This window comes from Lineus longissimus, chromosome 3 (genome assembly GCF_910592395.1).
Source record: "Lineus longissimus chromosome 3, tnLinLong1.2, whole genome shotgun sequence".
Classification (NCBI taxonomy): domain Eukaryota; kingdom Metazoa; phylum Nemertea; class Pilidiophora; order Heteronemertea; family Lineidae; genus Lineus; species Lineus longissimus.
In genome coordinates, this window is record NC_088310.1 from 25,640,275 (window position 1) to 25,667,896 (window position 27,622).

General features: G+C 42.3%; 1 protein-coding gene and 1 long non-coding RNA gene across 2 annotated transcripts; both read left to right on the forward strand.

The window, feature by feature from the left end:
* The first annotated feature begins 20,233 nt into the window (after positions 1 to 20,233).
* LOC135484667 (uncharacterized) lies at positions 20,234 to 21,002 on the forward strand. Its single transcript, XR_010446481.1, has 3 exons — positions 20,234 to 20,347; positions 20,587 to 20,656; positions 20,917 to 21,002. It is a non-coding gene; the product is annotated as an uncharacterized LOC135484667 (long non-coding RNA).
* A 2,031-nt stretch (positions 21,003 to 23,033) lies between these two features.
* On the forward strand, positions 23,034 to 25,693 carry LOC135485294 (adhesion G-protein coupled receptor D1-like). Its single transcript, XM_064767161.1, has 3 exons — positions 23,034 to 23,169; positions 23,614 to 23,683; positions 24,151 to 25,693. The coding sequence occupies exons 1-3, from the start codon at positions 23,080 to 23,082 to the stop codon at positions 24,837 to 24,839; spliced, it is 849 nt and encodes a 282-aa protein (XP_064623231.1). The 5' UTR covers positions 23,034 to 23,079; the 3' UTR covers positions 24,840 to 25,693.
* The last annotated feature ends 1,929 nt before the right edge of the window (positions 25,694 to 27,622 follow it).

The following is a 27,622-nucleotide window of genomic DNA, read 5'->3' on the forward strand; positions in this document are numbered from 1 at the left end:
CGTCGCCAAGAGTTAGCACTGATCTGTCTTCAAATGAGTCGCCCCATGGAAAAGACAAGAGTATATTCGCGCTACGGTATATGGTGATATTGGTCATGAACATACGCACTATCAGTATACTTTAACTCATTGGTAGTGTTCACAATCAATGTTTGTGTTTGTCACCAGGATCCACTGCAGCACTAGTCACAATCTTGCCCTTGGCCAATGTATAGTACCCCCAGGTATATGGCACGGCTGCCAGCCATGAGGGAATTCCGTTATGGCCCAGTGGTTCGCGCGTTGGCGTTGGCCCCAGAGTGGAAGTTAAGCAACGTTGAGCGCGGTCAACCTTTGGATCGGTGACCGGCGCGTACAATACATCTGGCAGACCTTCCTACGCGATGCGAGCTCTGGATTTGTAGTTCGGTACTGAGACGCATGAAGCGTTAAGTAGGATCGAGGACGATCCATCTCTGTCCGAAGGGGGAATGATGTATAGTACCCCCAGGTATATGGCACGGCTTAACCCGCCGGCCATGAGGGAATTCCTTTATGGCCCAGTGGTTGGCCCCAGAGTGGAAGTTAAGCAACGTTGAGCGCGATCAACCTTTGGATCGGTGACCGGCGCGTACAAGACAGCCAACAGCCTATTGTGTTATAGGTCAAGCACAGAGGAAGCCAAGACTTCTTTTTACACGAAAATATTTATTGAAACATAACTGATGAAAATATAAAAAGTTTTAACAAAAACATCAACTGAACATCTACATGTACGGCACGACTACAAAATTGATCAAACGCCAACAAAGCTTGAACAAATACTGTTTGAGCAGGAAGAAAAGTTACAAATCTAGCACAAATAATCTATTGTCAAAAAATTCAAAAAGTTAAACGCCTGATTCAGCAATTTTGAACTAAGCATGTCCATTATTTATCTATCATCCAACTCGGATGCTATCACTGAGACGCAGTCTCGTCAGTTGTGGACAGAAATTCAGGACACTCAACTTTATCCTTAGAGTAACCAGACTAGTCTGGTTACTCTAAGCTTTATCTCAAAAGGAGCATTTTTACGCTCCCCAACATGGTGTCTTGAATTTTAAAAAACTAAGCCCTTCTACGGATTTAGCTTATGGCCTTAATGTTTTTCACATCTACTTATCATCTGGTTCTATGTTGCCGGAGCCTAGGACAGACTGAGGTTTGAACATACTGTGGCGTCTAATGACCTCGTTAGTATCCAGCTCAGGAGCATCGGCCTCATCTCTGATGTTCTGCAGCTCCATCCTGGCATTGATCTCCTTCTTGAACACTGTGTACGAGGTTATGACGAAGACGGCAGTCGAGATGAGGAACAGTACAGTCGAGACCACAAGAGGAGTTACTCGGTCCTCCGGGTACCAACCGTAGACGTTCACGGCAAATTGCACCTCGAACTTACAGAAGCTGAAAGATAAAATAGCCTGTTGCACTCACGTTCTCTGGTTTATTTGCAACAGTTTTTTTGGTAGGTTTTGGAAGAAATTGCAAGATCGCAGAGATAGACCATACAGCCTCACTTGAACAATCAATTTCTATCGCTGTGACTTGCGACGGAGCGGCGATGACAACATGACGCCGACTGTTGTTGGAAAGCAGCCGCAATTGGTAGAATGATGTTAACACTGAAAGTAGGGTTGAATCTGTTGGTCAGTGTGACCGGAACAAAATACCTGTAATTAGGATCCACCACTTTGGCTCTGAATACAAAGATGCCATTATGGTTCTCATGGAAGGTGATCGCATTGGAGGAGGTGCGATTGAGAATTTCATACTTCTGACTCAAGTCGCCAACAGTCATGCTGTCATCAATGAAACAATCTAGGTAATTCTGAAAGGAAAAATTACAACAAAATGTGAACATTGAATGTTTTGCTTACCTCTTGCCTCACCCCTTCTTACGTGTTTCACTGAGATTTACAAAATAACTTCACAGTTTGATGGCCAAGGGCACCCGGTTTTTCCAACTCCTGTCTGAGCAAAAAAGCTTATTCATGCAAGTCGGACTGTAAACCAGGAAATATTGACATTTCCGGAAGGGTGATGGGTGTGGTATATGGCATAGCATGTGTTTTCTCCATTACTGTGTAGCTCATTATCACAACATTTTTATTATAATTACGTTTTTATTATCATTATGTTTTGGGTCAAATTTCCAATTCCTAGTGCTATTGGCTGTGCAATATTGCCTTCACTGACAATTCATAAATATTGCTTAGGACCAGGGCAAAAGTGAAGTTAACAGAGTGGGAATTCATTGGATTACTGTAGGTGTTCTGCTTCAGTTGGGATTCATGTGACAGACTACACATTGTAAGCTGTTCTGCTTCAGTTGGGATTCATGTGACCAACTACACACTGTAAGCTGTTCAGCTTCAGTTGGGATTCATGTGACCAACTACACATTGTAAGCTGTTCTGCTTCAGTGGGGACTCATGTGACCAACTACACACGCTTCAGTTGGGATTCATGTGACCAACTACACATTGTAAGCTGTTCTGCTTCAGTGGGGACTCATGTGACCAACTACACACTGTAAGCTGTTCTGCTTCAGTTGGGATTCATGTGACCAACTACACACTGTAAGCTGTTCTGCTTCAGTGGGGACTCATGTGACCAACTACACACTGTAAGCTGTTCTGCTTCAGTGGGGATTCATGTGACCAACTACACACTGTACGCTGTTCTGCTTCAGTTGGGATTCATGTGACCAACTACACACTGTAAGCTGTTCAGCTTCAGTGGGGATTCATGTGACCAACTACACACTGTAAGCTGTTCAGCTTCAGTTGGGATTCATGTGACCAACTACACACTGTAAGCTGTTCAGCTTCAGTGGGGATTCATGTGACCAACTACACACTGTAAGCTGTTCAGCTTCAGTTGGGATTCATGTGACCAACTACACACTGTAAGCTGTTCAGCTTCAGTGGGGATTCATGTGACCAACTACACATTGTAAGCTGTTCTGCTTCAGTTGGGATTCATGTGACCAACTACACACTGTAAGCTGTTCTACTTCAGTTGGGATTCATGTGACAAGGCGACGCATTGTAAGCTGTTCTGCTTCAGTTGGGATTCATGTGACAGACTACACATTGTAAGCTGTTCTGCTTCAGTGGGGATTCATGTGACCAACTAAACATTGTAAGCTGTTCTGCTTCAGTTGGGATTCATGTGACCAACTACACACTGTAAGCTGTTCTACTTCAGTTGGGATTCATGTGACAAGGCGACGCATTGTAAGCTGTTCTGCTTCAGTTGGGATTCATGTGACAGACTACACATTGTAAGCTGTTCTGCTTCAGTGGGGATTCATGTGACAAGGCGACGCATTGTAAGCTGTTCGGCTTCAGTTGGGATTCATGTGACCAACTACACATTGTAAGCTGTTCTGCTTCAGTTGGGATTCATGTGACAGACTACACATTGTAAGCTGTTCTGCTTCAGTTGGGATTCATGTGACAAGGCGACGCATTGTAAGTTGTTCTGCTTCAGTGGGGATTCATGTGACAGACTACACATTGTAAGCTGTTCTGCTTCAGTGGGGATTCATGTGACAGACTACACATTGTAAGCTGTTCTGCTTCAGTGGGGATTCATGTGACAGACTACACATTGTAAGCTGTTCTGCTTCAGTTGGGATTCATGTGACAAGGCGACGCATTGTAAGCTGTTCGGCTTCAGTTGGGATTCATGTGACCAACTACACACTGTAAGCTGTTCTGCTTCAGTGGGGATTCATGTGACCAACTACACATTGTAAGCTGTTCTGCTTCAGTTGGGATTCATGTGACAGACTACACATTGTAAGCTGTTCTGCTTCAGTTGGGATTCATGTGACCAACTACACATTGTAAGCTTTTCTGCTTCAGTTGGGATTCATGTGACAGACTACACATTGTAAGCTGTTCTGCTTCAGTGGGGATTCATGTGACCAACTACACATTGTAAGCTTTTCTGCTTCAGTTGGGATTCATGTGACAGACTACACATTGTAAGCTGTTCTGCTTCAGTTGGGATTCATGTGACAAGGCGACGCATTGTAAGCTTTTCTGCTTCAGTTGGGATTCATGTGACAGACTACACATTGTAAGCTGTTCTGCTTCAGTTGGGATTCATGTGACAAGGCGACGCATTGTAAGTTGTTCTGCTTCAGTGGGGATTCATGTGATAGACTACACATAGTAAGTTGAAACAGGGTGTTGCCATCCCCGATCCAATCTGGCTTTAGGTATATGAGACATCACATATCAAACCAAGGCTCTATTATTGCGACATTCATTTATTCACTTGAAAAAGAGGAGGCACATAACACTGGTACATACTGTAGTTATCACCTTCAACGGGAGCATTATCGGCATTTCTCCAGGAACAAGAAGTTGTCCAGTAGAAGTTCACTTGCACTTCCGTATCTCCTCTAAAGTCTTATAAAGGGAGCTTTTTCAAACAGTCTGAATAGGATTCCACCGGCAATAGAGAATATGCATTAACATAACAGTGCTAATTCAACTGATTGCATGATGTTTGTGACATAAAACATTTGCGTAATATGTAATTCTGATACCAGGCAACAGAACTTCTGATCGATATCATCTATCCCCGCCTTTTGCAACATGCACAAAGACTTCTCAACTCTGCTTTGAACTTTTCCCCTCCTCCCAGGATGTAAAGGTAGAAGTTTGCCGCGTTGTTAATGTAGGAAAGTTGTCTAGTTACAGCCAAAGCCAGAGAAAGCTTTTCAGCCCGTGTCTTGAAAAAGTGCAGTTCCCTCAGGATGAATACCACACGCACAGGCATTACCAGGATCAAAACGGCAAATGAAACCACGAGAAGCAGCTTTGTTATAGATGATTCTCTCTTGTCCTCTGGTACCTGCTGAAGTCTGGCCCGTTTCTTTGCAGCCGATTTCATTTTGACCAATAACGCAACATTGGATCCGAGAATACTGAGAAAAGGAACGACTACATATAGAAGAACATCTAGGATTGTGTAGATTCTGGGGAACGTTGTATGGAACTGGGTACTCTTGATGCTGCACCCGCCTTTGGTTGGATTTTTCGCCAACCCCACAGTGATAAATAGCGGTATATACCATAGTATTGTGGCTAAAATAAGTCCGATTACAACTCGCCTGGTACACTTCATGGTAGACAAGATTAACCTGGATTGGACTGGACGGTAAATGCAATAAGCTCTTTGTGCCGTCATGAAGGTGAGGACTGCAACGCTCGTCGATTGTAACATTGCTTGGGAGAGTATCACTTGGCAGATGGGTTTAGGTATTACATCTGGCCAGATCCGCGGCATCCAGATGGCCAGAAGCCATAAACATATGATGAGCAGATCAAGAACACCTACGACAGCCATCAGGAAGCAGGTACAGTTGTTACGGTTGTGTTTCTTTGCCATTATCATAATGGTCAGCACATTTCCAATAACACCAACAGCAGTAATCACGGGTGGGCCGATTGTTTTCAAACAGCGCACTGCCACACGCAGACTGCCAATGATGGCAAGTTCAGTCTCTGTTAGGGTGGAATCGGAGGTTGTATTCTGCCCAGGAAAGTCAGTCCCTGTCAAGTCAAAGTATGAAGTCGAATTTGGAACAATGTGCAGACCAGAGGCAGGAGACACAGAGGCTTTGACAAAGACATTAGCCGTCACAACACCATTGCTTTCAGTCGAATGCTTCATGATTTCATCACAAAAATCAACACAATTCTCATTCATGGTACCAGTAGCGATCGGGAGACTGGAAACAGTTGAGGGCATAATCACAGCGGTAATGCTTTCAGTCAAATGTTCAGTGTTCTCAATTCCTGTCATCTGCTCACTAGAATCGACATATTTCTCAGACTTGGTGATCAGAGTGGACATAGAAGCAGGGGTTGTCGCCGCGGAAATGCTTTCAGTCCAATGTTCAATGTTCTCAATCCCTGTGATCTGCTGGCTAGAATCGACATATTTCTCGGACTTGGTCATCAGAGAGAACACAGTAGCAGGGGTTGTCGCAGCGGAAATGTCCCCATTCCAATGTTTTGCACTCTCATGTGTTTTACCCCGCTGATCCGGATCACGAGAACTCGCAGTTATATCAGTCACATTGGAAACACTTGTTTGCACAGCAGGATTTGTGCCAGAGAAACTTCCAGCGTTGTCATTCCTTGTAATCCGCTCAACAGAATCACCGGCTATCTCGGAAGTAAATGTCGCGGCAAAGACAGTTGCTTGAGATGTCACAACTATTTCCTCCCGCGGGAGAGGCACGAGGGGTGCACTGCGACAGCTTGTGGCAAACACCAGAATTATGAGCATATTTAGGGAAATCTTCATGATGGCGACTGTCAGCAGACGTCTCGTGTGAACAGACGCTGATATCAAGAATTGAATGGAATACTCTGATGGCAACTTTCAGTAAGAATCGAGACTCATAAAGACTAACCGAAGGTCAAAAGTGTCTTGGGCATCCCGCTTGGCAAAGTGAGAACCTCAGTGATACATAATAATTATTTCTTCGATGAGTTTCTATGGAGTATCTATTCCTGACGAGTCAAAAAGTTAACTCTGACGTAATGTAGAGACACCCACTGTGGTTGGTCGGTGCAATAGTGCAACAAGAACCACCCTCTACCAATGGCTCAACTTACAGAGTGACTCTGATGACAATTAAACAACATGTATTTCCATTTTTAAGTTATGTGACGCTCTGCCGATTTGATTTGGTTACCATGCCATTGAGAGTCCCCCCCCCCCACCCCGGAAAAAATATTTACCTCTGGTCCCCAGAGATCTCTGTCAGGTGTGTTTGGGTGCTGTTTCCTCATCTTGGCCCATGTCTGCGCCTCCATCCTGCATTCCGACTGCATCATGGTTTTCTTGTATGTGAAGTCCGTTCGTTCGTTCTCCTCCCACACGATGAAGTTGGCATCCATTGTACTCACAAATGTCTCACCATCATCATCATAGCTTAGAAAGACAATTGTTCAACAAAATATTCAAACAAATTTTCCTACGATTTTTGTTGCTGCGATCTACAACAATTGTCGCTGCGATGAGCAAGAAAAATATCGCTCGTCTGCAGGTAAAACCAGTCATCGCTGGGTTGTACAGGTAAATCCTATAATATAGATTCAATCTATTGCTTACATATCAAGTAATGGTAATTGCTTACAGTAGTAAGTGCTTTCATATCAGGTAATTGCTGCGTGATATACACGTAGAGTCAATCTGTTGCTTACATATCAAGTGTGTATGTAATTGCTTACATATCGGGTAATTGCTAATATAGATTTAATCTATCACTCGCACATCAAGTAATGGTAATGCTTACATATCAGGTAAATGCTATAATATACACGTAGATTCAGACTATTGCTTACATATCAAGTAGTGGTACAAATGCCTCGCTGATGTGAACTTGCAAGAGGCAGCCCAAACTTGTGTTATCATAGTACACCAGCTCGTCTACTCCTGATAGGCTGTATTTCCTGGAATAAGAAGCCCGCTGGTAAAAGAGAAAAAGAACGCATGGTACCTTTGTAAGTCAGCTTTAAATTGAGACTATATGACGAACGTAACTGACTGATACCAACTATATCAGCAAAAAGTGTCGTTCTGGGATACTTGTTCCGTGAGATCTAAGGAAGGAAAAGTGGGAGAAAATGCTGGAGAGGTTGGTCAAGAAAAGGATGGCATTTCTTTTGGCACCCATGATGCTTTATTTCTTTTATTCTGACTTTCAGAATTCAGAATTCAGAATTCCGAAATTCCGAATTCAGAAATGTTAGCAGCTTTTTGACTCACTTTCCAATGGTATACTTGTCGGGTGTGGTGCAATTCTCGGTGAAGGCTGACCTTCTCAGTTGCATCCTTCGTCCTTTAGGGCAACCAGTCCAGATGTAGGTAGTCTAGTTGGGATGAGAAAATGTGCCATGGATAGAATGGGAAACACATGCACGCTATCATCCCGAACCTCACGATTTTGTATCCCTTTTAATCTTGATAACATTCAGAAACAATGGTGGTTAAGACTGTAGGTACGTGAAGGTCAGATTAAGTTAGCTTTCGAAATTCAGAGGACTGTGAAGAGCAGGGAATTTCAGGTCCTTGAAATCTATTTTGATCCAGAAATAAAACTCTCGGTTCTCCCTAGAATCTAACCCCGGCCACATTGTGTGGTCAGCCAGCAATGTTACTTATAAGTCACCAACCTCATTGATAGGGCGAAGAAGGAAACTTTTCCTTAGTACAGAAAGTCGAACAAACCTCTTCAAAGGCACTCAATTGTACATTACATTACGCTATGTTTTGATGGCTGTTTCGGCCGGTTTAATGGTGCGCTATTTGGTGGTGCAGACCAACCAATACCAATCAAAAGTAGCATGGCGAAATGAGGATACGTACAGGTTAACCGCACCTCTAAGGGAGGTGTGTCTCAAGATATGCTGGCCAGCACTAATGAAGTCTACAGAGTTCCTGTATAGACGATAGTGCTCGAATGTATCAGAAAATGTACACAACCATTCTACAAACTGTTCGAATGCACATTTTTTTACTATACTATCATCCGTAGCGACTTCTACACGGGTACTCTCTAATGCTCTTTAGTGCCTGCCGGGCGATATTTTGAGACACTTCTCTTTGAGTGAAGACTTAAGTTCTTACTACTTTAATAGGAGGTTTGCAGGCTAGGTTGACTTGCATCGGATGGAGCTCAATGTTGACCGTTCCAGAGTGTGCAGCCCTGCAAGTACATGAAAGCTTTAGGATATCTCCTTCAGTCAAATCCAGTCATAGCTAATGTTAAGGTTATATTTGTGGCAAAGTTGCTTTCAACAACCAGGCCCTGTTTCATTGATCAGCCATCGATTTATAAATCACAAAGGAGTTAAGAACCTTTGTTTCTCTCATACTTCGAACTGGATCAATACTACCGACCACCAATTTTGATGGGTTTTTGCTTGGCCATACCGAATGTATATGATGAAAAAGGCTGTAACTATCACATTTAATGTAAGAGGCATTCATGTAAAAGGCCTTTTTCATTTTCGTTCTGGTCCAGGTATGCTAAGGATCAATCAGGGTGCAGGGCTGTCTTTTTCTATTTGGCGTCATCCACTTGTTCGGCAAACTCATTGTCCAATTAGCTGTCAATCAGTCATCAGAGAAATAATCCAAATGTCACAGCTGAGGTTTCCAAAGATCGTGACAAGACATGATCAGTGAGGTTACATAGAACAGGTAAGTCCATAGACAGGCCATCTTTACATTGGACCACAAGCCTTCCATTACTCTGAGTGTGACCGACACTCATTTCCGACAATACTCATATGCCCTTCCACCTTATGGGGTGCACGATTTACACCGTGTTTTTTTTTTCATTTCGCACAGAATTCGTGTTTACTAAAAAGACAAACGACGCCTCTCTAGAATTTATGTTTGTTCATAATATCCACTCCAAACTTGAATGTACAAGGGAATGCATAAGACGGCTGGGCAAGGCGATAAGAGCACTGGAATCATTTATGACGTCTGGAGGAAGAGTTGTGCGATTTACTACGTTTTAGTACAATGCAAACCTCATTTCAAGGTCTTAATGGATCGACGACTCGAAGATATCAACTACAGGCATTTTAAAAGATGCATGAAATGAAATGCACGATCGTATATAACGCTTTATACAGTCTCCTTGGATATGTTTATGTAGAAACCAGGGCTGGTATCTGGCTCAAAATAACTGACCACAGCAGTCTGTGATTGCGCACAAAAAGAGGGACGGTAAAATAAAAAAACTACTCGTGCTTTCGAAACAGGCATTTTATCACATTGATTTGAACCTACTTTTGAGCCTCGTAATCATCTATTCCATAGAAATCCGTTCCTTCATAAAACGTCATGGTCTTGTTTTCTGCTACCATCCCTTTGGAGAACACTTGGTGCGTGACTTCATCAACTTTCAGAATATCATTCTCCAAAAGAAGATCTTGGGTCATTGTGAGCTAAAGTAGGTAAATGAAGTTTGAATTCAAAATGTCAGCATCATCGTCCTTATTAGGTACTCCTGCTCTTGCTCGTGTCTATAAAACATGTACCGACAAAAAAGGTATAAACAAGACCTGTCATACATTCCTCTTGCGAACGTCATCTGACCTGTGGGTTGTTAGATACCAAGTGGTTCTGTCGGCCTAAGCCAGAGCTTGAGAAGAAAGCCCAGCAGTGGGGAGAGTCCCTCTTTCCTGGCCAAGGAAGCATTGATCTTCCCATTTCTCGTATCAATAAATTTGTTTCAAGAGGGAGAAAAGCAGAAAATCCCCCCAAAACTGAAAATGTCACATCCGTTAGAGAAGTATGATAGCATCTCAACCAAGGCGTCTGTTTATAAAAGATAGTGTGAGCAGCAGGCACGATTAAAGTTTTCGGGATAGTCTTCCCTACAGAATGCGTCACTTTCACCTACCTTGATATAGTTTCCCCTGATCTGCGGATAGACCAGCATTGCCCAAAGCGTCAGCCTATCTCTCATGTCAAGCACATAGAAATCTATGACGTTATGAAAGAACTGTCTGAACTAAGATAAAAAATTAAATATAGTGTGCTTTTACATATCATAGCTTTTCTTTGAAATTGACTGGTCCCAGGTACCGTAAATGCAGAACTGACAAGAAACTAAATTTGCCGGCAATATTCATTATGATTGACTGTTTGAACAGGCTGCCATCACGCAGGATGTGGTAGCACCTCTAGTTTTAAAACACCAAACAAAATCAAGTGAATGGTGTGATCCATTGATCTTAGGAGTTTATAACCATGAAAGTCAGGATGTGATTTGACGATATAAGTTGGGTACTCTAAGGGGGAGGTGCATAATATCAACCGAGTGCTTTTAAGGGTAAGCCTGCATTGTTCCCAAGACAGTATGGAATTGAAAAGTAAGCTTACCACACAATGATTATCCGGGTACAAGACACTGAGAATCTCATTCCTGAGTGGGTAACGCCGCCTAGTCACACCGGACTCGTTCACATGTAATGAATACAGATGGGTCAGCCCATCAAAATTGAACACAATATCATAGCTGGGCGGCTCCATTTCCATGAACTGTTTAAAGACAAACCGGACAATATATAGAGTATTTAGGCAGGAGGTGTATTTGCTAAAAATGCAACTATAGATCAATACTCCTGATTGGGAACTACCTTTACAAAAAGGTAGCCATGCCATACTGATTTTCATTAGCGAATGTGTCGAAATGTACATTATGAAGGCCAAAACGTCACGTGCCACACCTCCGTCACCAATGTAATACCCCAATGGCAGTCACTGGTTAATAGTGGCAGCCGGAGTTTCGTTGGCATCCTGATACCTTCCGTACCTTAATCAAATCCGTATTGCCAGACTTTCCGTAATATACTTTATTTGACGTCATCAGCACAATCACATCTCCAAATGGATCTGGAGTGAAAAGTTTGAGAAGTACATCTGTGAGTGTACACTTCCATCAAAGAACTTAGCAAGAATGAGAGAGGATTATGACAGCCCCAAGGATCACCGGACACAGGGCAGCCAACAACATCATTAATATACATATCGGGGATACATCCCATCATGTGCTGCACTCAATGGACAATCCAGTCGACAGAACTGATGAGCCTCATTGCGTTGTTATGCCGACTTTGGTCTGATACTGTGAACCAAAAAATGTTCATGGTGTCTTTTATTTCCATGTTTTCGGCATTTGCAGAAAATCAGAAAATCAAAAGACGGCAAAGGAGAAAAACTTGAACTTACTGGTACAGGGAATTAAAACTGTGATGTCGAAACACTAAAAAGAAGTGCAATTTGAACAGACCACAAAACTTTTCGAGTCAATAGTAAACATACTGGCAGTTAGCTGTTTGATCTCGTCATTGGTGGCCAGGACTGTAGACGTACAACCCCTCAACCTCATTGGGTCAACAGACTGGCCTGAAGATATAAAGTAGGACATTCTATAGGATACAAATCAGAACAAACCACAACTTCTTTGGGAATTTTACCATCCATGCATGATTCAAGCCTTATCAAATTCATTTTCTTCCTTCGACAAAGCAAGCAAGCAAGACCACACGAAATGACATCACAACTTTATCAGCAACGCCACACTGCCCTGACACCTGATTTGATTCATGCCATTACGGACATATACGTTATGGTGTATGGTGTTCCGTCTAACCTCCTTTCCATGCTGTGTAAACAGAATGTCTATTATACAAGTAGAAATCGGTGGACGCAGTTTGGAAGAATAACTTGAAGTCTTGTTGTGGCGGTGGGGCGTTAGTCAAATCCAGCATCAGAGACAGCAGTTTCCATGTCTCTGTTTTTGTTTGGAACAATATGACAACCAATTTGGTTTCGAAACTTCCAGTTACTTTGGCTACAATGCCGAGGATAGGCCCGGGGTATTGGTGAAAAATGATGTCCATGATAGAAACCTGAAAGAAAACAAAAGTTAACCTTGTTATGTATTGTCAAGTTTAGATGTAGGTCATGTTGTTGAAGGGATGTTAAAGTTAAGGGAAAGCAGTGGATTGAGTACTGGGTCCATAATCAGGAGGTTGTGGGTGTAACTCGGATCCAGGATACTGAGAGAGGGCGTCCAGGTATTCAGCGCACAAATTCTTGGTCACTTACAAAGGTTTTTTCTAAAGGAAGTGACTATTTGGCAAGCCCGGCTTACCAAACTGGGTTGATTTTCATTGCTGTTCGGCAAGCAGCTCTCCAAACAGGACAAAAAATGATGCCCGTTCGGCGAGCGGCTTGCCAAATATACCCGGACTTTAACTAGAAGACGAAGAGCTTCCATACCGTTTCATTCTCCAACTCCACTGCGTGAAAAAGGTGCTCCGGGAGAGTAAAGTTCCTGAAACTCTCAACGCCGTTTAAGCCGAAGACGAAGAGCGCGTCATCATTCCATGCAGCAAATATATTATTCACAAGCTGAAAAATAAAATGTTCTTACAAATTGTCAAATGTTGAGACTATAACTCAAGGAACTCAGTATTAAGTATGGCGTACTATACTGCACGATACCATGATGCACACTGAATTAGAACCAGCTACCTGTGTTCATTTTGCTGATCAACTTATACCTCAGCCTCCTTTTTTAGGCGACTTGGGTCTTTAAACTTCTAAGTAACAAAATAGCATTTAAATTTCCCAAAACACTTCTCAGTTTTAAAGAACTTTCTAAAATGAGGCGGATGGGGTTGTGCCTCACCCCTGGCATAGCTTCATGCCTGTTTTTAGCTCGACCTACCCCAGCCTCATTACTGTTATCACACCAGTATCTTGAAACGATGCGCTGAACGCCAGAATCCGGCAAACCCTCAGGAATCGAGAGTTTACCTCCGTGTCTGTCTACCAAGTAGATCTGTTTATCAACACGAATAACGAAGTAGTCATAGATAAATGCCACCTCTGATACATTCAGTGAGGAAGGGGACTGCAAGAGATGAAAAGTGGATCTGTTCGTCAAATGTTCTTTAATTGTCTGGTTAAAGATTCAAATTTTAAGTTATTTACATGTTCTGGGTCACGGCAGACTTCACTACCATCTGCATCACGGCACACTAAGTTTCGGATTCGGAGTTTGTCCAGACAACAAAAAGCTAGTGAATCCATTGCAACCCCGCTCTGACAAAATGCCCCGAACTAGCAGGCCTGAGGAGTTCTTGCCATCCAGAACCTGCCTCCAGGACCAGATTTGTCACCAGAGTAGGACTGTCCATCTTATATCGAGAACAAAGAAAGTAGATGCCTCATCATTGAAAAATGCCACATATTTTTACTTGCATCGTCGAGATTTGAAGCATTCACATAAACTTCCTCAGTTGCCATATAGCTATCTTGGGTGAAGAAGAACTGCCCAGCGCTGAAAAAGAAGGCGTATTGGTAATCTAATTTAGGTATAGAATTACACCAAAGCTATATACATGCTCTCATTTCACAGTGGCCCTATAGGATTTTGGCGGTATTTTGTAAACCATTGGCATGAAAGCAGCTTGTGGCTGTGTTCAAAGATGACACAGAAATTTCTGTATGTTATGATGTAATTTGGATGGCTTTGTTTCACTTCTGACCTTTATGAACAGAATCAAACAGCAGTGGGCTGTGAAATATTTTCTATCGGGGTCAATGAATTATTTCTTAAAAATTGCGATTTTCAAATAAAACGCATAGATAGGGCTAAGAATACTTACGCCGTTACCACAGCAATGATTTGCCTAGCACATGGGTCCTGCAAGAATAAACAACTCTTTTTATAGATCTCCTACACATTGCAATAAAGTATTGCTGTTTCAACTTTGTGTCCTTGAGCAGTAACCCTACTTGCTTCTCCTCACCCATTTGTAAGTAAATGGATACCAAGCTGGCAATTGAGATGAACGCCTGTCATGAACGTAATACTCATTATTGGTGCAGCCAGGCTGAGTGATAGTAGGTGGAAAGCCCCTATTCAAATTGTGACACCATCCCGATCTTCATTTACCCGAAATAACTTTGTCTCCATGGTTGCTCCTGTCAGTTTCATCTTGCCATCTGCTGGAGATGTCAGATTATGAAACTTGGGTAGCGGCATCAACATGACGGTATTCCTACAGAAATGAGAAAAATGAAATCCATGAATTACTGTTCATGATGAACTTTGGCGAGTTTTGTAGTTTTGTCATTTTCACGAATAAAATATCGACAGTAATGCACTCACCTTCGGCAGCAAAGGCGATATCACCACTTCGCCAATGTTCAGCTTCGAGCACATTTCACCGCGTTTACAGAATAAGAAGTTGGGAATTTTGTTGTTGCTTAGTTCCATCAATTCTGTATGCAGACGTTGTGGCAGAGCAACAAAACATCCCAAAATGATCCACATCCCAAACAGCTGTAGTTTGCTTTTGAACACTGACAATTAGGCTGTTAAGCATGTGTTTAGCATTTCAAGTGGATAGCATACCGTTTTCCTCTCCGTACGCTCACTAATTCATGTTTGTACATAAAAGGCCCTGACCATTTATTGGAAAGTTTATGAGGAGCACTATCACGCCACCATTTGAGAATCGTCTTTTTGCAGAATTTCACACTTAAAATGCTTCAACTCAGCAAGTGACCGGCGATATCGTTTGGTTTATTTGTGAATGAATGTTTACTTACCCAACACTACATTCGTATCTTGAGATTGCTTTGCCAGTGATTTGGAACTGAACATTGTAATCAGGAAATTCAGAATCAATAAAAAACACCCAGCACCTGAAACAGGATATCTGGACAATGTCAAGATGATTAAACAATGTTGTAGACCACTTCCTCAGACAAATTAAGTCTGGACTTGGAACTTGGGTCTCTCCCATCTCCCATCTCCCAGAATATCGAATTTTTCACACTCGTACGACGAGTAGTATCTAAATGCATTAATGCAGAATCAAACATGACCCAGTCCCCTACGGCCTAATTATGCATAATAGTCATGCCTGAAGATGACCAATCTGACACCTGAGCTCGATCCTACCTAAAGTCTCCCTTTAGGAATAGTTTTTTGTAACCATTAAGCAGTAGTAGTAGAACAACATACTTCATTTCCTCCTTATATTGGGATAGAGAGCGGAACATGTCATGGGCATGGGCTGATCCATGAACGTCCAACCTGATTTCTGGCGACTGGCCTTCTTTATAAAACACATGGGTCAGCCTCTTTGAACTCTGTAATAACACAATGACAATGAGTACTAAGTTAAGGAACTGAAACACGATTGGAAGTGCATGTATCGGCATCTCACCAAGAATGAAGCCTAAATGTAAGCCACTGTGGAGGGTTTGGGGCAAAATGACAGTTGGAAGCGAGTGGTGTTGGATTCACTTTAGCCAAATAACTTGCAATCAGTAGGCGAGTAGTTGTTTTCGCATTTTGTAGATTGAGTATTGCATAGTCATCCAGCATTTCATGAGATGAAAAAAATAGAGGGCATGGACAACTTCAAGATTGATGTACACACCCGATCTAAACTGCTGTGGCCACAAGGCCCATGCATTTGAAAACGAAGCTAACAATACATTGCAAACATTTGCCAAAGTCTGAAATTTAAAACACAATGGCATTTTTTTATTCGTTTTGGAGCTAAACTCTTCATATACAATAAAATACAAGTACCTCTGATGGTAATTGGGCAGTAAACTTCATTTCTTCCTCACTTGCCCAAGCTTCATCTACAATCCATACATTGACACTTTTCTGAAAATGAACGAACTTTTGAAAACAACAGGACTTTAATAAATCATAGGTCCAGGGACATCCGATTTTAGGTTGCTGTGGTCATTTTTCAAAGGATGGAATTCAATAAAGTTGAAGAAACGTCAGTTTTGCATCGTATTCAAGGGACTGTGAGAAGCGATCAAACAAGGAATTTTAGTATTTAGAAACCGGCACAGCTCGTTCATCCAGAACTTCAGAGTTCTCACTGGAATTGAACCTGAACACTCTCTTACTACGTGGTAGTCAGCAGTGTTATTAACCATTATGCTGAGAGGCTCCTCGTTGCAATTCTGAAGAAGATAGATATGATGACACATACCAGTATATACCAATGATTATGCTCTGCATGCCAATGATGAATAGTCCTGAAAATAAATGATAGGAGGTCTGACTTTCTTGTCCTGTGTCTAGTAATCATGTTTAGTGAATCACACACCAAATCGTGGCATATACAGTTTGAAAGCTATGATTTACAGTTCTCTTTTTGGAATTTTGCAAGGTGGGGTGGTATAAGTTTGCTCATGTCAGACTCTCAACCCTCAGACTTCAGTCTGGTCCCCACTTAGTTGAAGTTCTCACTTCTTCACTTCAAGGGGAGGCTGTTAAAAAGGGGATGAGTTCAATTGTTCCATCGATTTTATTATGATATTATGACATGTTTTCAAATTTCTATCATCAATTATATTCATGCCTGCTAAATGAATCTTAAATGCGCATAATACAAATTCACTGTTCACCTACGTTGAATTTAATGCCACATGCCACCTGTAACAGTTGAACTTCCGTTTCAGCGTGATCAAATTAGAGCTGGAGGTCTGTCCCTGCACGTAAAAGAACAAACATACTCTCATTTCAGTGATCTAAGACCGTTTCAACTTCAAGTCAAGCCCCACTAGATATTATGCCCATGTCTGTCCAAGACATTCAACATGTTCAATAAGAATAGACATAGTCCTTCCAGTCCTGGTTAGTCTTTGAATGCAACATATGAGATTTGCTGTTCTGACTCTTTCGACATGTTATTAAGACGAGATGAAACATCAGGCTAAACGTACAGAAGAAGTTTATTATGTTCATGAATTACCACCAATAACAACCAGCATGCCAGCTGGACATTCTCAAGACGAGGTCCCATTTGTGTATCGTCTAATTCTGATAATATAATTGATAAAATTATATAGTTTATGAAGTATAACAAATAGATGTACATGAATAGAGTAAGGTCAAAGCTCTCTTTTCAGTGACTTCTTCAAGTCTCACCTCCCTGAGAATAACTCTGTGTTGTCCAGCAGCATTGCATTTCAGAAAAGTTGTAGGCAAACTGAAAATATAGGAGGCAAATAATGCAAGACTTAAGTGTTTCTGCCAGGATTAGGAAATGGCAGATATCAGTCATTTTGATGAAAAAGGACAGGGAGCAGTTTTGGCCGATAGCAGGGTGCCGTACTCTTCTATATGCCAATACTAAACACTGAGCCAGAACAAAATGTAATAACAGGGCTTTCCACAAAAGTTTACAAGTGTGTAGCAGGAGGTCCACCAAGCTCAGGGAATGGCCGCAATGCCTCATACCTTGTATTTCCGACAGTGCAGCCTTCAGATACAATCCATTCAATGTCATCAGATTCACCAAGGTATTCAAGAGTCAGCTGAAATCAATCAGTGAAAAAAATTTGAGGTGGTCTGATACATAACCAATCGTCACTACGTGGGTGCATCCTATGTTTTCAAACGAAATCTCAGGAGATGAGAGAGATCTATGCCCAAAGATGGAATGGAACACTGAAACTAGGAAAACTAGATCATTGCCGGTATTTCAATTCTAATCTTAGGTTTCTCGGGCTGGGTTTGCCAATTGCATACTTACGGGGCTCCTCAAGTCAAATATGTCTTGTTCTCCAACAGAACTCTTATACCTAAACAGTGAAATAATACAGAATGAAAAGAAAGAAGGTTATTTCACTCAACTGCAACTGCAACTGGCAGAGCCGAGAGTGACAGTTAGTGTCAGTAGAACTTAGAAGAGTAACACTCACTCGAGTCACTGTGTTAAATTCATCAGTTCATTTGGACTTAGACTATGCCTCACATCAATTTACAGTGGGTCAGGGAGTTGCATCGGCTAGGTAAAGAGAGAGATGGCAACTAAGGTAAATGAATCCCAATTCTGGAAGTAACCATGCAAGCCAAGACACGAGCCGTGAAGGAAGTCCGAAATTAGGTACAGCCTGGCCCTAACGACACCAGTCATACTTTCGATTACCGGATGACTTAATTCAACAAAAAGTCACCCACTTCTCGATTTCTACCAATGACAAACCTCCAGTTGGGAGCTCCTTCCGCAATCAAACCAAACTCAAGGAGCATAACAATTATTGTGTAAAGATATGCTTTAAACGGATACATCATAGAAACATGAAAAATCAACAGACATTCAAATGTCACCGCCAAAAAACTTGGCCACTTTTTTTTCTTGAATTAAAAAGAAATTGTGATTAATTCCACATTGGCCGTGGCGGCCGCCGATGAAAAAGACCAGAGGTAGAATCCTGAGCAGGTCGATTCCGTCATCATTATATTTATATTTTCTCATGAGATACACTGCGTTCGGAGTGTATGAGATACACTGCGTTCGGAGTGTATCAAAAAGGGCTAGTTTCCCTACTTTCCTTTGTTCCAGATGTTTTACAGCAACACTTCTACCCACGCAAGCAGCCGTGAATATCATAAAAACCACCCTTTTCCTTATCCATTTCCTTACCCTGTCCCCCCCCCCCCCCCCAATTAATCACCAGGCCTCTCACTTTTTTGACTACCCATGGAGGTCAAGTGTGATAGACTACAACTCCCTCGCCTAACCAACCCCGGAAAATCTAAATCTTCTACTCCGAGCATTACGAGTCACAATAGGCTACATCACACCCGTATGGTCTCTATTGAAAAGACCCTAAAGACCAGGATGCAGATGTAGATGGGATTCATTTGTTGTTTTTCACTAATTGATGACTTTCCGACTTAACTTTATAACACGACCAGTTATTCACATCTCTGTCATAAAGATGGATAGACTTATGACGACGACGCCGTTTATCCTTGGCGAATAGTAACAATCGGATTTTAAATGTTTATCATATCTTTTAAAGGGGGACTATAGGCAGGAGCAAAGGGGCTAATTTGGCCATCTTCAAGTGACTAGTATAAACAGTAACGGCCCTCGGTCACGTCTGACTCAGCACTGAATATATTCCTCGGAGGCCAACAAGCGTGAATCATTTCGACGTACTGTGAGATGTGAGAGACCCCTATTGGCGACGTTGTGAAACGTTATACATGTATATCTTGCCTGCCTATAGCTGCTGCCTATATTGATCCTTTCACAGCATAATATCAGCATAGTACCTTGTCATATTTTTCAAGCCATTCGATAATGACACGATGTTAACAAAAGTCACTACATGTATTTCCACATTATCAGTATATTATACTCGATCAGATTTCAATTGTAATGGCTTTATTTGTTGATGATCTCAGTATTTGCTGTTAAAATGCATCCAATATGTTTATGATTAATCGCGGGGCGATTGTTTACCCTGTGAGTCCAATCTCGAACTGTATTGTTAATTCACCTGAAATAAAATATGCTCGCTGAGAAAGATGCATTCAGTGGTCAGAACACATCTTAGCCGAACAGTTCTTTCGGCTCCGCGGCTTTCGTGGATACAACCATTGTATAAAATGATAACTGGTTTCCAATTTTGTTTGGTGGTCCTGCTTGCTGTAGCAATGTCAAAGGCTGACCAAATAAGCTGGAACGCCCGCCGGCAATGTCCGGACAAGGTCCCAAAATCACTGTCGCCGATAAAGACTGGCCCAGCAGACTCTCTGCTGCGATGCGGCTTGCAATGCGCCGGAGATGAACAATGCAATTCGTTCTACTACAAGGACGACTGCGAGTTGTATTCTAACACAGCTGATATAAATTGTGGCGGCTTCGAGGAGGCGACCATCTCGAAAAGGGCCGGTTACTTTCAAGTAAGAAGGGTAGGTGTATACATGTATATGTCATTTGAATTATTCTATATACAGTTCCGTGGCTTTTGTCATTTTTTATTTCAGTTCATTGTTTCAGAGGTTTATTGCCTAATCAATCAAGTTATTCGTCGAGTATATTGAAATCGAAATCGGTTCTCAAGTGGTTCATTTTGTGAATAAGGATGGAAAACATGTATATACTACAGCGCATGGTCCCCATTCCGAGGCAAACTTCTTTTTCCTTTCAGAAATGTAAAGGTTCTAGCTGCCTCTGCACAAAACGATTCAAAGGGAAAGACTGCACTTTTGACACGGCTTGTAAGATTCCTCTTCCTTACATTCCTCGTTCTTTCATGATATCTCCATATTCCTCGTACTATAGTGACTGTATACTTAGTATGAAAGCCGATTTATGAGTCGTCGCGTGACTAAATTCGCATTTCGCACTTCGTCGTTCGTGGTGGTTCGAAAGGGTCGCGAAAAGAATATTATGTCACAGCCAATGGATTATGGTTTTTCTCAAATTCTCGTATTTCTGCTTCGTAAGAAGAAAAGTTAAAATGTCCCATTTTCTTTAGATACCACGTCTTACCTGCCCATGGACGAAATACAGAACAACACGGTGATCGGCACTGGTCTCATCCCGACAGTGACTGGTGGGGATCCCGCCCTCGTCCCAGGAAAGGACGACATGGCAGTTCACCTCAAGCACCCAGTGTACCTCGACTTCGGAAACCAGCGCACGCGATGCTTTGCAAACTACGATCTTTGCAGCAAGGGTGCAACAATTGCCTTGTGGTTGTTTATTACAGATGCCGCTGGTAAAGTTCCAAACTACATCCTTTCCAGCGGGGCCCAGACAAGTTCTTCGAGTGGTGGTATCAAGTTGAAATACAACAATGATGGTTATGCACGTTTGAGGTTAAAGACCTCTACGCGGCTTTACCCCAAGAATGATGCAAAATGGAAAATGCAACTACAAACCTGGTACCACGTTGCAATCACCTGGAGTGTCGAGGATGGTCTGGCTGTCTATCTTAATGGCGCCCTGGGAATCGAAGACGCGACCTGGACACCAATCACCCCAGTCGTTGACAAATATAAAACCTTCGTGATGGGACGCACGAACAGTTTCATTCAACCTGGACAAATATCGAGCAAGATTCTACCACATATTGCGGAATATTATGGCCAGTTTTATGTTGACGATTTGATAATTTCCGAGGAGCGGTATTCGGCAGCGACGATTTCAGATATTTACCACACGCCGAATTACAATGGGTCAGGCGCCAAGTAAGGCATCAAGAAGTCTGTCATATCGAAGATTTCGAGAAAATATAAAATCTCAGTGCAATGAAGAATGAAGTTTTGATAGTGCCGACTATTCTTAACCCAGACTCGACAACACGATACAACATCTAGAATCTACACAATTTAAGGGACGGAGGAAAGCGATTAGGCGTTACGGCGAAGACGATTTCGTCTGATTCTATACATTTATCAAGAATTGAGCGCTCCGCACATGCCGATCTACCGTCGTATATCCATCCTTCACCACCGATAACTCCCCTATCATACTCCGCCCTGATCGGCCGTCAGAAGGGCTGTTACCTAATCGGTAGTCTCCCTGCATACCCTTCCTCACTCTTGGTTATCGCACGAGACACGCACTGAAAGCGATCATAACTGAAGACGGCTCCAGGCATGCTGACCTGACCCTAATGCACAGTGCATGTTGTATAGAACATGGAGGTATTATTATAATACCTCCATGTATAGAAGAAGGGTGACCTGATCCGGTGGTTCGCACTATCAATTCAGGCCGCGCCGTCATTCAATGACTTTGTGTGGAGCAATTTGATTTGCCACCCGTTTATGATGGTGCGTCTACTTGGCGGGAGTTATCGGCGGTGAAAAGAGGAGACTTTAGGAGTGATATTCACCTCCGATAAGTCGGCATGGCTCCAAAAAGGAAATTTTTTGCTCATTTCAATAAAAACGTGTCAACACATGTATGCCATGGTTTAGGTTAAGATTCAAGCAAAACCTACTGTGTGTGACTGTAGAACTATCATTAAAACAATGATCGAATATTTAACAATGGGCATTGTTATATTTACGACCAATTACAGGGTGTAACAAAACTACTGATACAATATAATATGATCGGTTTAATTCATTTTAATGCATCTGATGCAGTCAAATGAAACCAATAATGACAATAACTCAAGCCTCAACGACTTTTTATAATTCAATTTCTATAATGGTATCCTTGTGCGCATCAAAAATAAAAACGACTGGTCCATTACAGTAATGACTGGTGTTCGTTATGAATTCATTTATTATGATTGTTTAATTGATTGCGTGATATTTTATTTGCATAACAAAAATTAACGTTACCAATATATATAGAGTCAGGCGGATTAAACTCTTATGAGACCTGAAACAATTCAGACGCAGCTTACAAATACATAATGCGTGATACGTTGGTCGCGTGTATAACGGAGGAAACCATCATGACGCTGAAGTTAACTTGTATTTTAATCGTGTTTCCACTTGTTACTGGTTCTGACGTGATGACTTGGAGACAGGAGAAGCCTGAACAGTGTCCGGAAAAGGTGCCTACTACTCTCAAACCGATTAAGACTGCCGCCGCAACGAGTTTGATCTACTGTGCGTTAAAGTGCACCGAATATCCAAGCTGTCTGTCTTTTTACTATAAACAGGACACCGACAACTGTATGATGTATCCCAAAGCTGCTGACAAAGATTGTACGGGTTTCGAGGATAAGGCTGTCGCTGCGAATGCAGGATATTTTGAACTTCAGAAGGTAGGTGGAAACGTCCCTGGCAGCCCCGAACCGACGGCATGCAGTGCAAAACAGTGGTATTGACTGCCATCTTTTTCATTTTGGGCAAAACGCACGAGGCGGATGGAAAATGCATTCGGACAACCGTGTGAACGGCCCTATTATCACTTAATGGCAACTTGATGACGCCCCGGTCATTTTACGAGCGGGGCGTGATATTGGAAACGAAAGGCTCTAGTGCCTTCTCCCAGAAGAAATTTAAGTGCCAAATGTGAGTTTTTTGGGCATCTGATGGGCAAAACAAGATTACTACTTCTTGGGGAACAGGCAGCCCGTGGAAAAATATTCATTTGTGAGAAAGGCCGGGGAGGGCGCCACCTCCTAAATCCACTGCTTACCTTCAGATGTTCAGAAAATAAATAGTATATACCGGTACTCTAATAAGACATCAATTTTTTTATTCAGAAATGTAGCGGCTCAAGTTGTAGCTGTGCTGAGACTTTCCGAGGAAAAGAATGCAATATCAATGCTGTTGGTAAGAATACAATATAGATAGTAAAGAGATGACTCTGACAACGGGCTGGGACAGTATATAGCAGCTAATTCCTCAATAAGTGTCGTGCTGCAAGGCGGGATTTCTCTTCGTAACTTGCTCTTCATCCTGAGGAAATCAGGGGTGTTCGCTTCTCCGGCCCTGCTCACAAACATAATGGTTTGTGTGAACCCCTGATTTCCTCAGAATGCTTGTAAAAACCTGGGGCTCTATATGAACAAGAAACAAAAACGTATGTACCTCTGTACATGCATACTTCAATGATTCGTTAAAAAAGACTGAAATACTAAATAAGTTTCATTCAGCAAAGCGATTCGTTCTTTAGCTTACGATTTTATGAGTAAAAGTTTCCTGAAATCATATCTGCAGTTGATCAACAACAATATACACCGTTAGTTAACAAAGTTTTGAGAAAAACCAGTCTAATGATCGATTGTCTTTCGTTGTAGACGCTGCGTCCTTCCTGCCTATGGAAGAGGTCAAGGATGGCAAGCTTGTTGGTCATGGGTTCACACCCACAGTGAAGAATGCTGTACCGCCAGATACTGTTCCAAGATTTGTCTCAGGAAAAGTCGGCAAGGCAGTCCATATAAAGCATCCAATCTTCTTTGATTTCGGAGACCACCGCAGCCGATGTTTCGGTAATCCTGATAAATGCAATAATGGTTTTACTGCGGCTATGTGGGTGTACATCCTTAGTGCGACCGATAATGAAGGGTATATCATATCGAGCGGTGGCCAGACATACCAAAGTAACGTTGGGGTGGCAGTGTTGCATGTCAAGGCAGGATACGTACTATATGAAGTGAGAACGACTTCTCACAAATATACCGGGAAGGTCAACATTGGGCTACTGGAGTGGTATCACCTGGCATTCACCTGGAGTGTTCAGGATGGTCTAGAGATCTATATGAATGGGAAACGTGTAGTTAAAAACACGACAGTAACGACCAAGACGTTGGTTCCAGACCTTCATACTACTTTCAGCATCGGGAATGCGAACAACAACCTATTTGGCTTCAGCAAATTTTTTGGAAAATGTTACATGGATGATCTTATTGTCTGGGAAAAACGTTTGACGGCTCAGTCTATTTCGGAGCTTTATTACACACCTAACTACGGAACAACAGGACCATGATCGCCGGATACAGACACACTGGCAAAGTGTATGTGCGCCGTGCATTTAGGAAAAGCTTAGTCAGGGGTGTATAGCCAGCTTTTTGGTGCTGGGGAAGGTAGACTCGCTGGGCAGTCCATTGCGTCATCCTAATTGGGTCTCCTTATAAGGAACAAGGCCGGTCCACTGCGTCCGGAGTGTACCGGGGAAGGGGGCAAAATGACACTTTTTGAAAAGAAGTAAAAAATACAAGATATTTACGTGAGCCAATCTGGTGTCAGTCAAGGTTGGCAAACCTGCGATTACTGCATTAAACGACAACATATTGTGTCGATCACGAGTGTATCATCCCATGCTGGCATTTTTGTGATTGGTCCTTTCCGATGATCTGATGACACTTTTGACTCCCGAAGGGTAACATATGGGCCACAAACTAGGAAACGTGGCTTTTTCTCTTCGACCATCCTAGGCAATGGACGCATATCAGGGACGCGGTTAATTTCTACGGTAATCCATAATTTCCGATTATTCCTCAGGTATGTGAGGCTGAAGGCTAAATTGTTGAGAGCCAGGCATGAAAATCATGTTCCCGTTCCTGATATGGCCTCATAGCCAAGGTTGGTCATATCCCGTCTGCGCTTCTATCCACTAATTAGGCCTATTGGGTTGTTCTATATTCTATCAAGTTAATCCCCCTCTCTGTAAAATTATCCCAACAAAATCATGAAACATATATCGAGTATTTTAGTTGATTCTTTCGGTATCTCTCTGCTGAGCGACCGCAGTCCCTCTTGCATCGAAATTGTGAGTCAAGATCTCACCTCTGGGTATAGGCAAACTTGCGTTAAACTGGGTATCGGCTGATGGTTTTATTCTACTGTAGAACGAACATCCAATATCTAGCGATCCGTAATAGATGTAAAGAAATTATTTGATAATAAAGTAAAATTTGAATTTGAATTTTGCTAATTTGAGATTACCTGCCAGTTGGCTGAAAAGAGTGGAAATATCAACGTTTGTCCAATTTGTCAAAAATCATCAAAATATTTCCGTGGTCAACTACCAGTTTACTTTTCACCATTTACTTGCCCGACTCTCTGGAATATCATATCAATATTTCAGATTCACAACCCCACGCAGTATCTGATGTGTCGCGGTCAAACATTGACAATTTAACTGCTAAAAGGCTTAAAAAATCAATGGTGGTGGTCTTGTCTCATATACGTTGTCCCTACGTATAAGCTCCCGCAAGGTGGCCAGTGTGTAACCACTACTGCATGGCCAGTTCCGGGCCTCTCTCTGTAATGTAATCACGAGAGAGTTTGAATATGGGGAATGATTGCCACCTGGCCTCTACCAGGTATGTACCGAATCAAACATGACCAGTTTAAATGTTAACGGCTCATCCGTTGAAGAAATGTTGTAATCCAAAACTGTCAGGATAATGACAGTGTTTCTGTTTTCTCGAAATTCCTTTCGGGTTGCATGATGTTCGAATTGATTCTGCCCGGAGAAGGTCGCAATTAAGTTAGCGGGTGGCAGGATGTGAACGCAGACCTCATCAACACATGGAAATGCCAAAAGCCAACACTTTTTTTTTAATCAGGACTTTACCAGTGTTAACAATGATGGTTATGCACGTTTGAGGTTAAAGACCTCTACGCGGCTTTACCCCAAGAATGATGCAAAATGGAAAATGCAACTACAAACCTGGTACCACGTTGCAATCACCTGGAGTGTCGAGGATGGTCTGGCTGTCTATCTTAATGGCGCCCTGGCAATCGAAGACGCGACCTGGACACATGCAATCACCCCAGTCGTTGACAAATATAAAACCTTCGTCATGGGACGCACGAACGCTTTCATTCAACCTGGACAAATATCGAGCAAGATTCCACCACATATTGCGGACTATTATGGCAAGTTTTATGTTGACGATTTGATAATTTTCGAGGAGCGGTATTCGGCAGCGACGATTTCAGATATTTACCACACGCCGAATTACAATGGGTCAGGCGCCAAGTAAGGCATCGAGAAGTCTGTCATATCGAAGATTTCGAGAAAATATAAAATCTCAGTGCAATGAAGAATGAAGTTTTGATAGTGCCGACTATTCTTAACCCAGACTCGACAACACGATACAACATCTAGAATCTACACAATTTAAGGGACGGAGGAAAGCGATTAGGCGTTACGGCGAAGACGATTTCGTCTGATTCTATACATTTATCAAGAATTGAGCGCTCCGTACATGCCGATCTACCGTCGTATATCCATCCTTCACCACCGATAACTCCCCTATCATACTCCGCCCTGATCGGCCGTCAGAAGGGCTGTTACCTAATCGGTAGTCTCCCTGCATACCCTTCCTCACTCTTGGTTATCGCACGAGACACGCACTGAAAGCGATCATAACTGAAGACGGCTCCAGGCATGCTGACCTGACCCTAATGCACAGTGCATGTTGTATAGAAGAAGGGTGACCTGATCCGATGGTTCGCACTATCAATCATTCAGGCCGCGCCGTCATTCAATTACTTTGTGTGGAGCAATTTGATTTGCCACCCGTTTATGATGGTGCGTCTACTTGGCGGGAGTTATCGGCGGTGAAAGGAGGAGACTTTAGGAGTGATATTCACCTCCGATAAGTCGGCATGGCTCCAAAAAGGAAATTTTTTGCTCATTTCAATAAAAACGTGTCAACACATGTATGCCATGGTTTAGGTTAAGATTCAAGCAAAACCTACTGTGTGTGACTGTAGAACTGTCATTAAAACAATGATCGAATATTTAACAATGGGCAT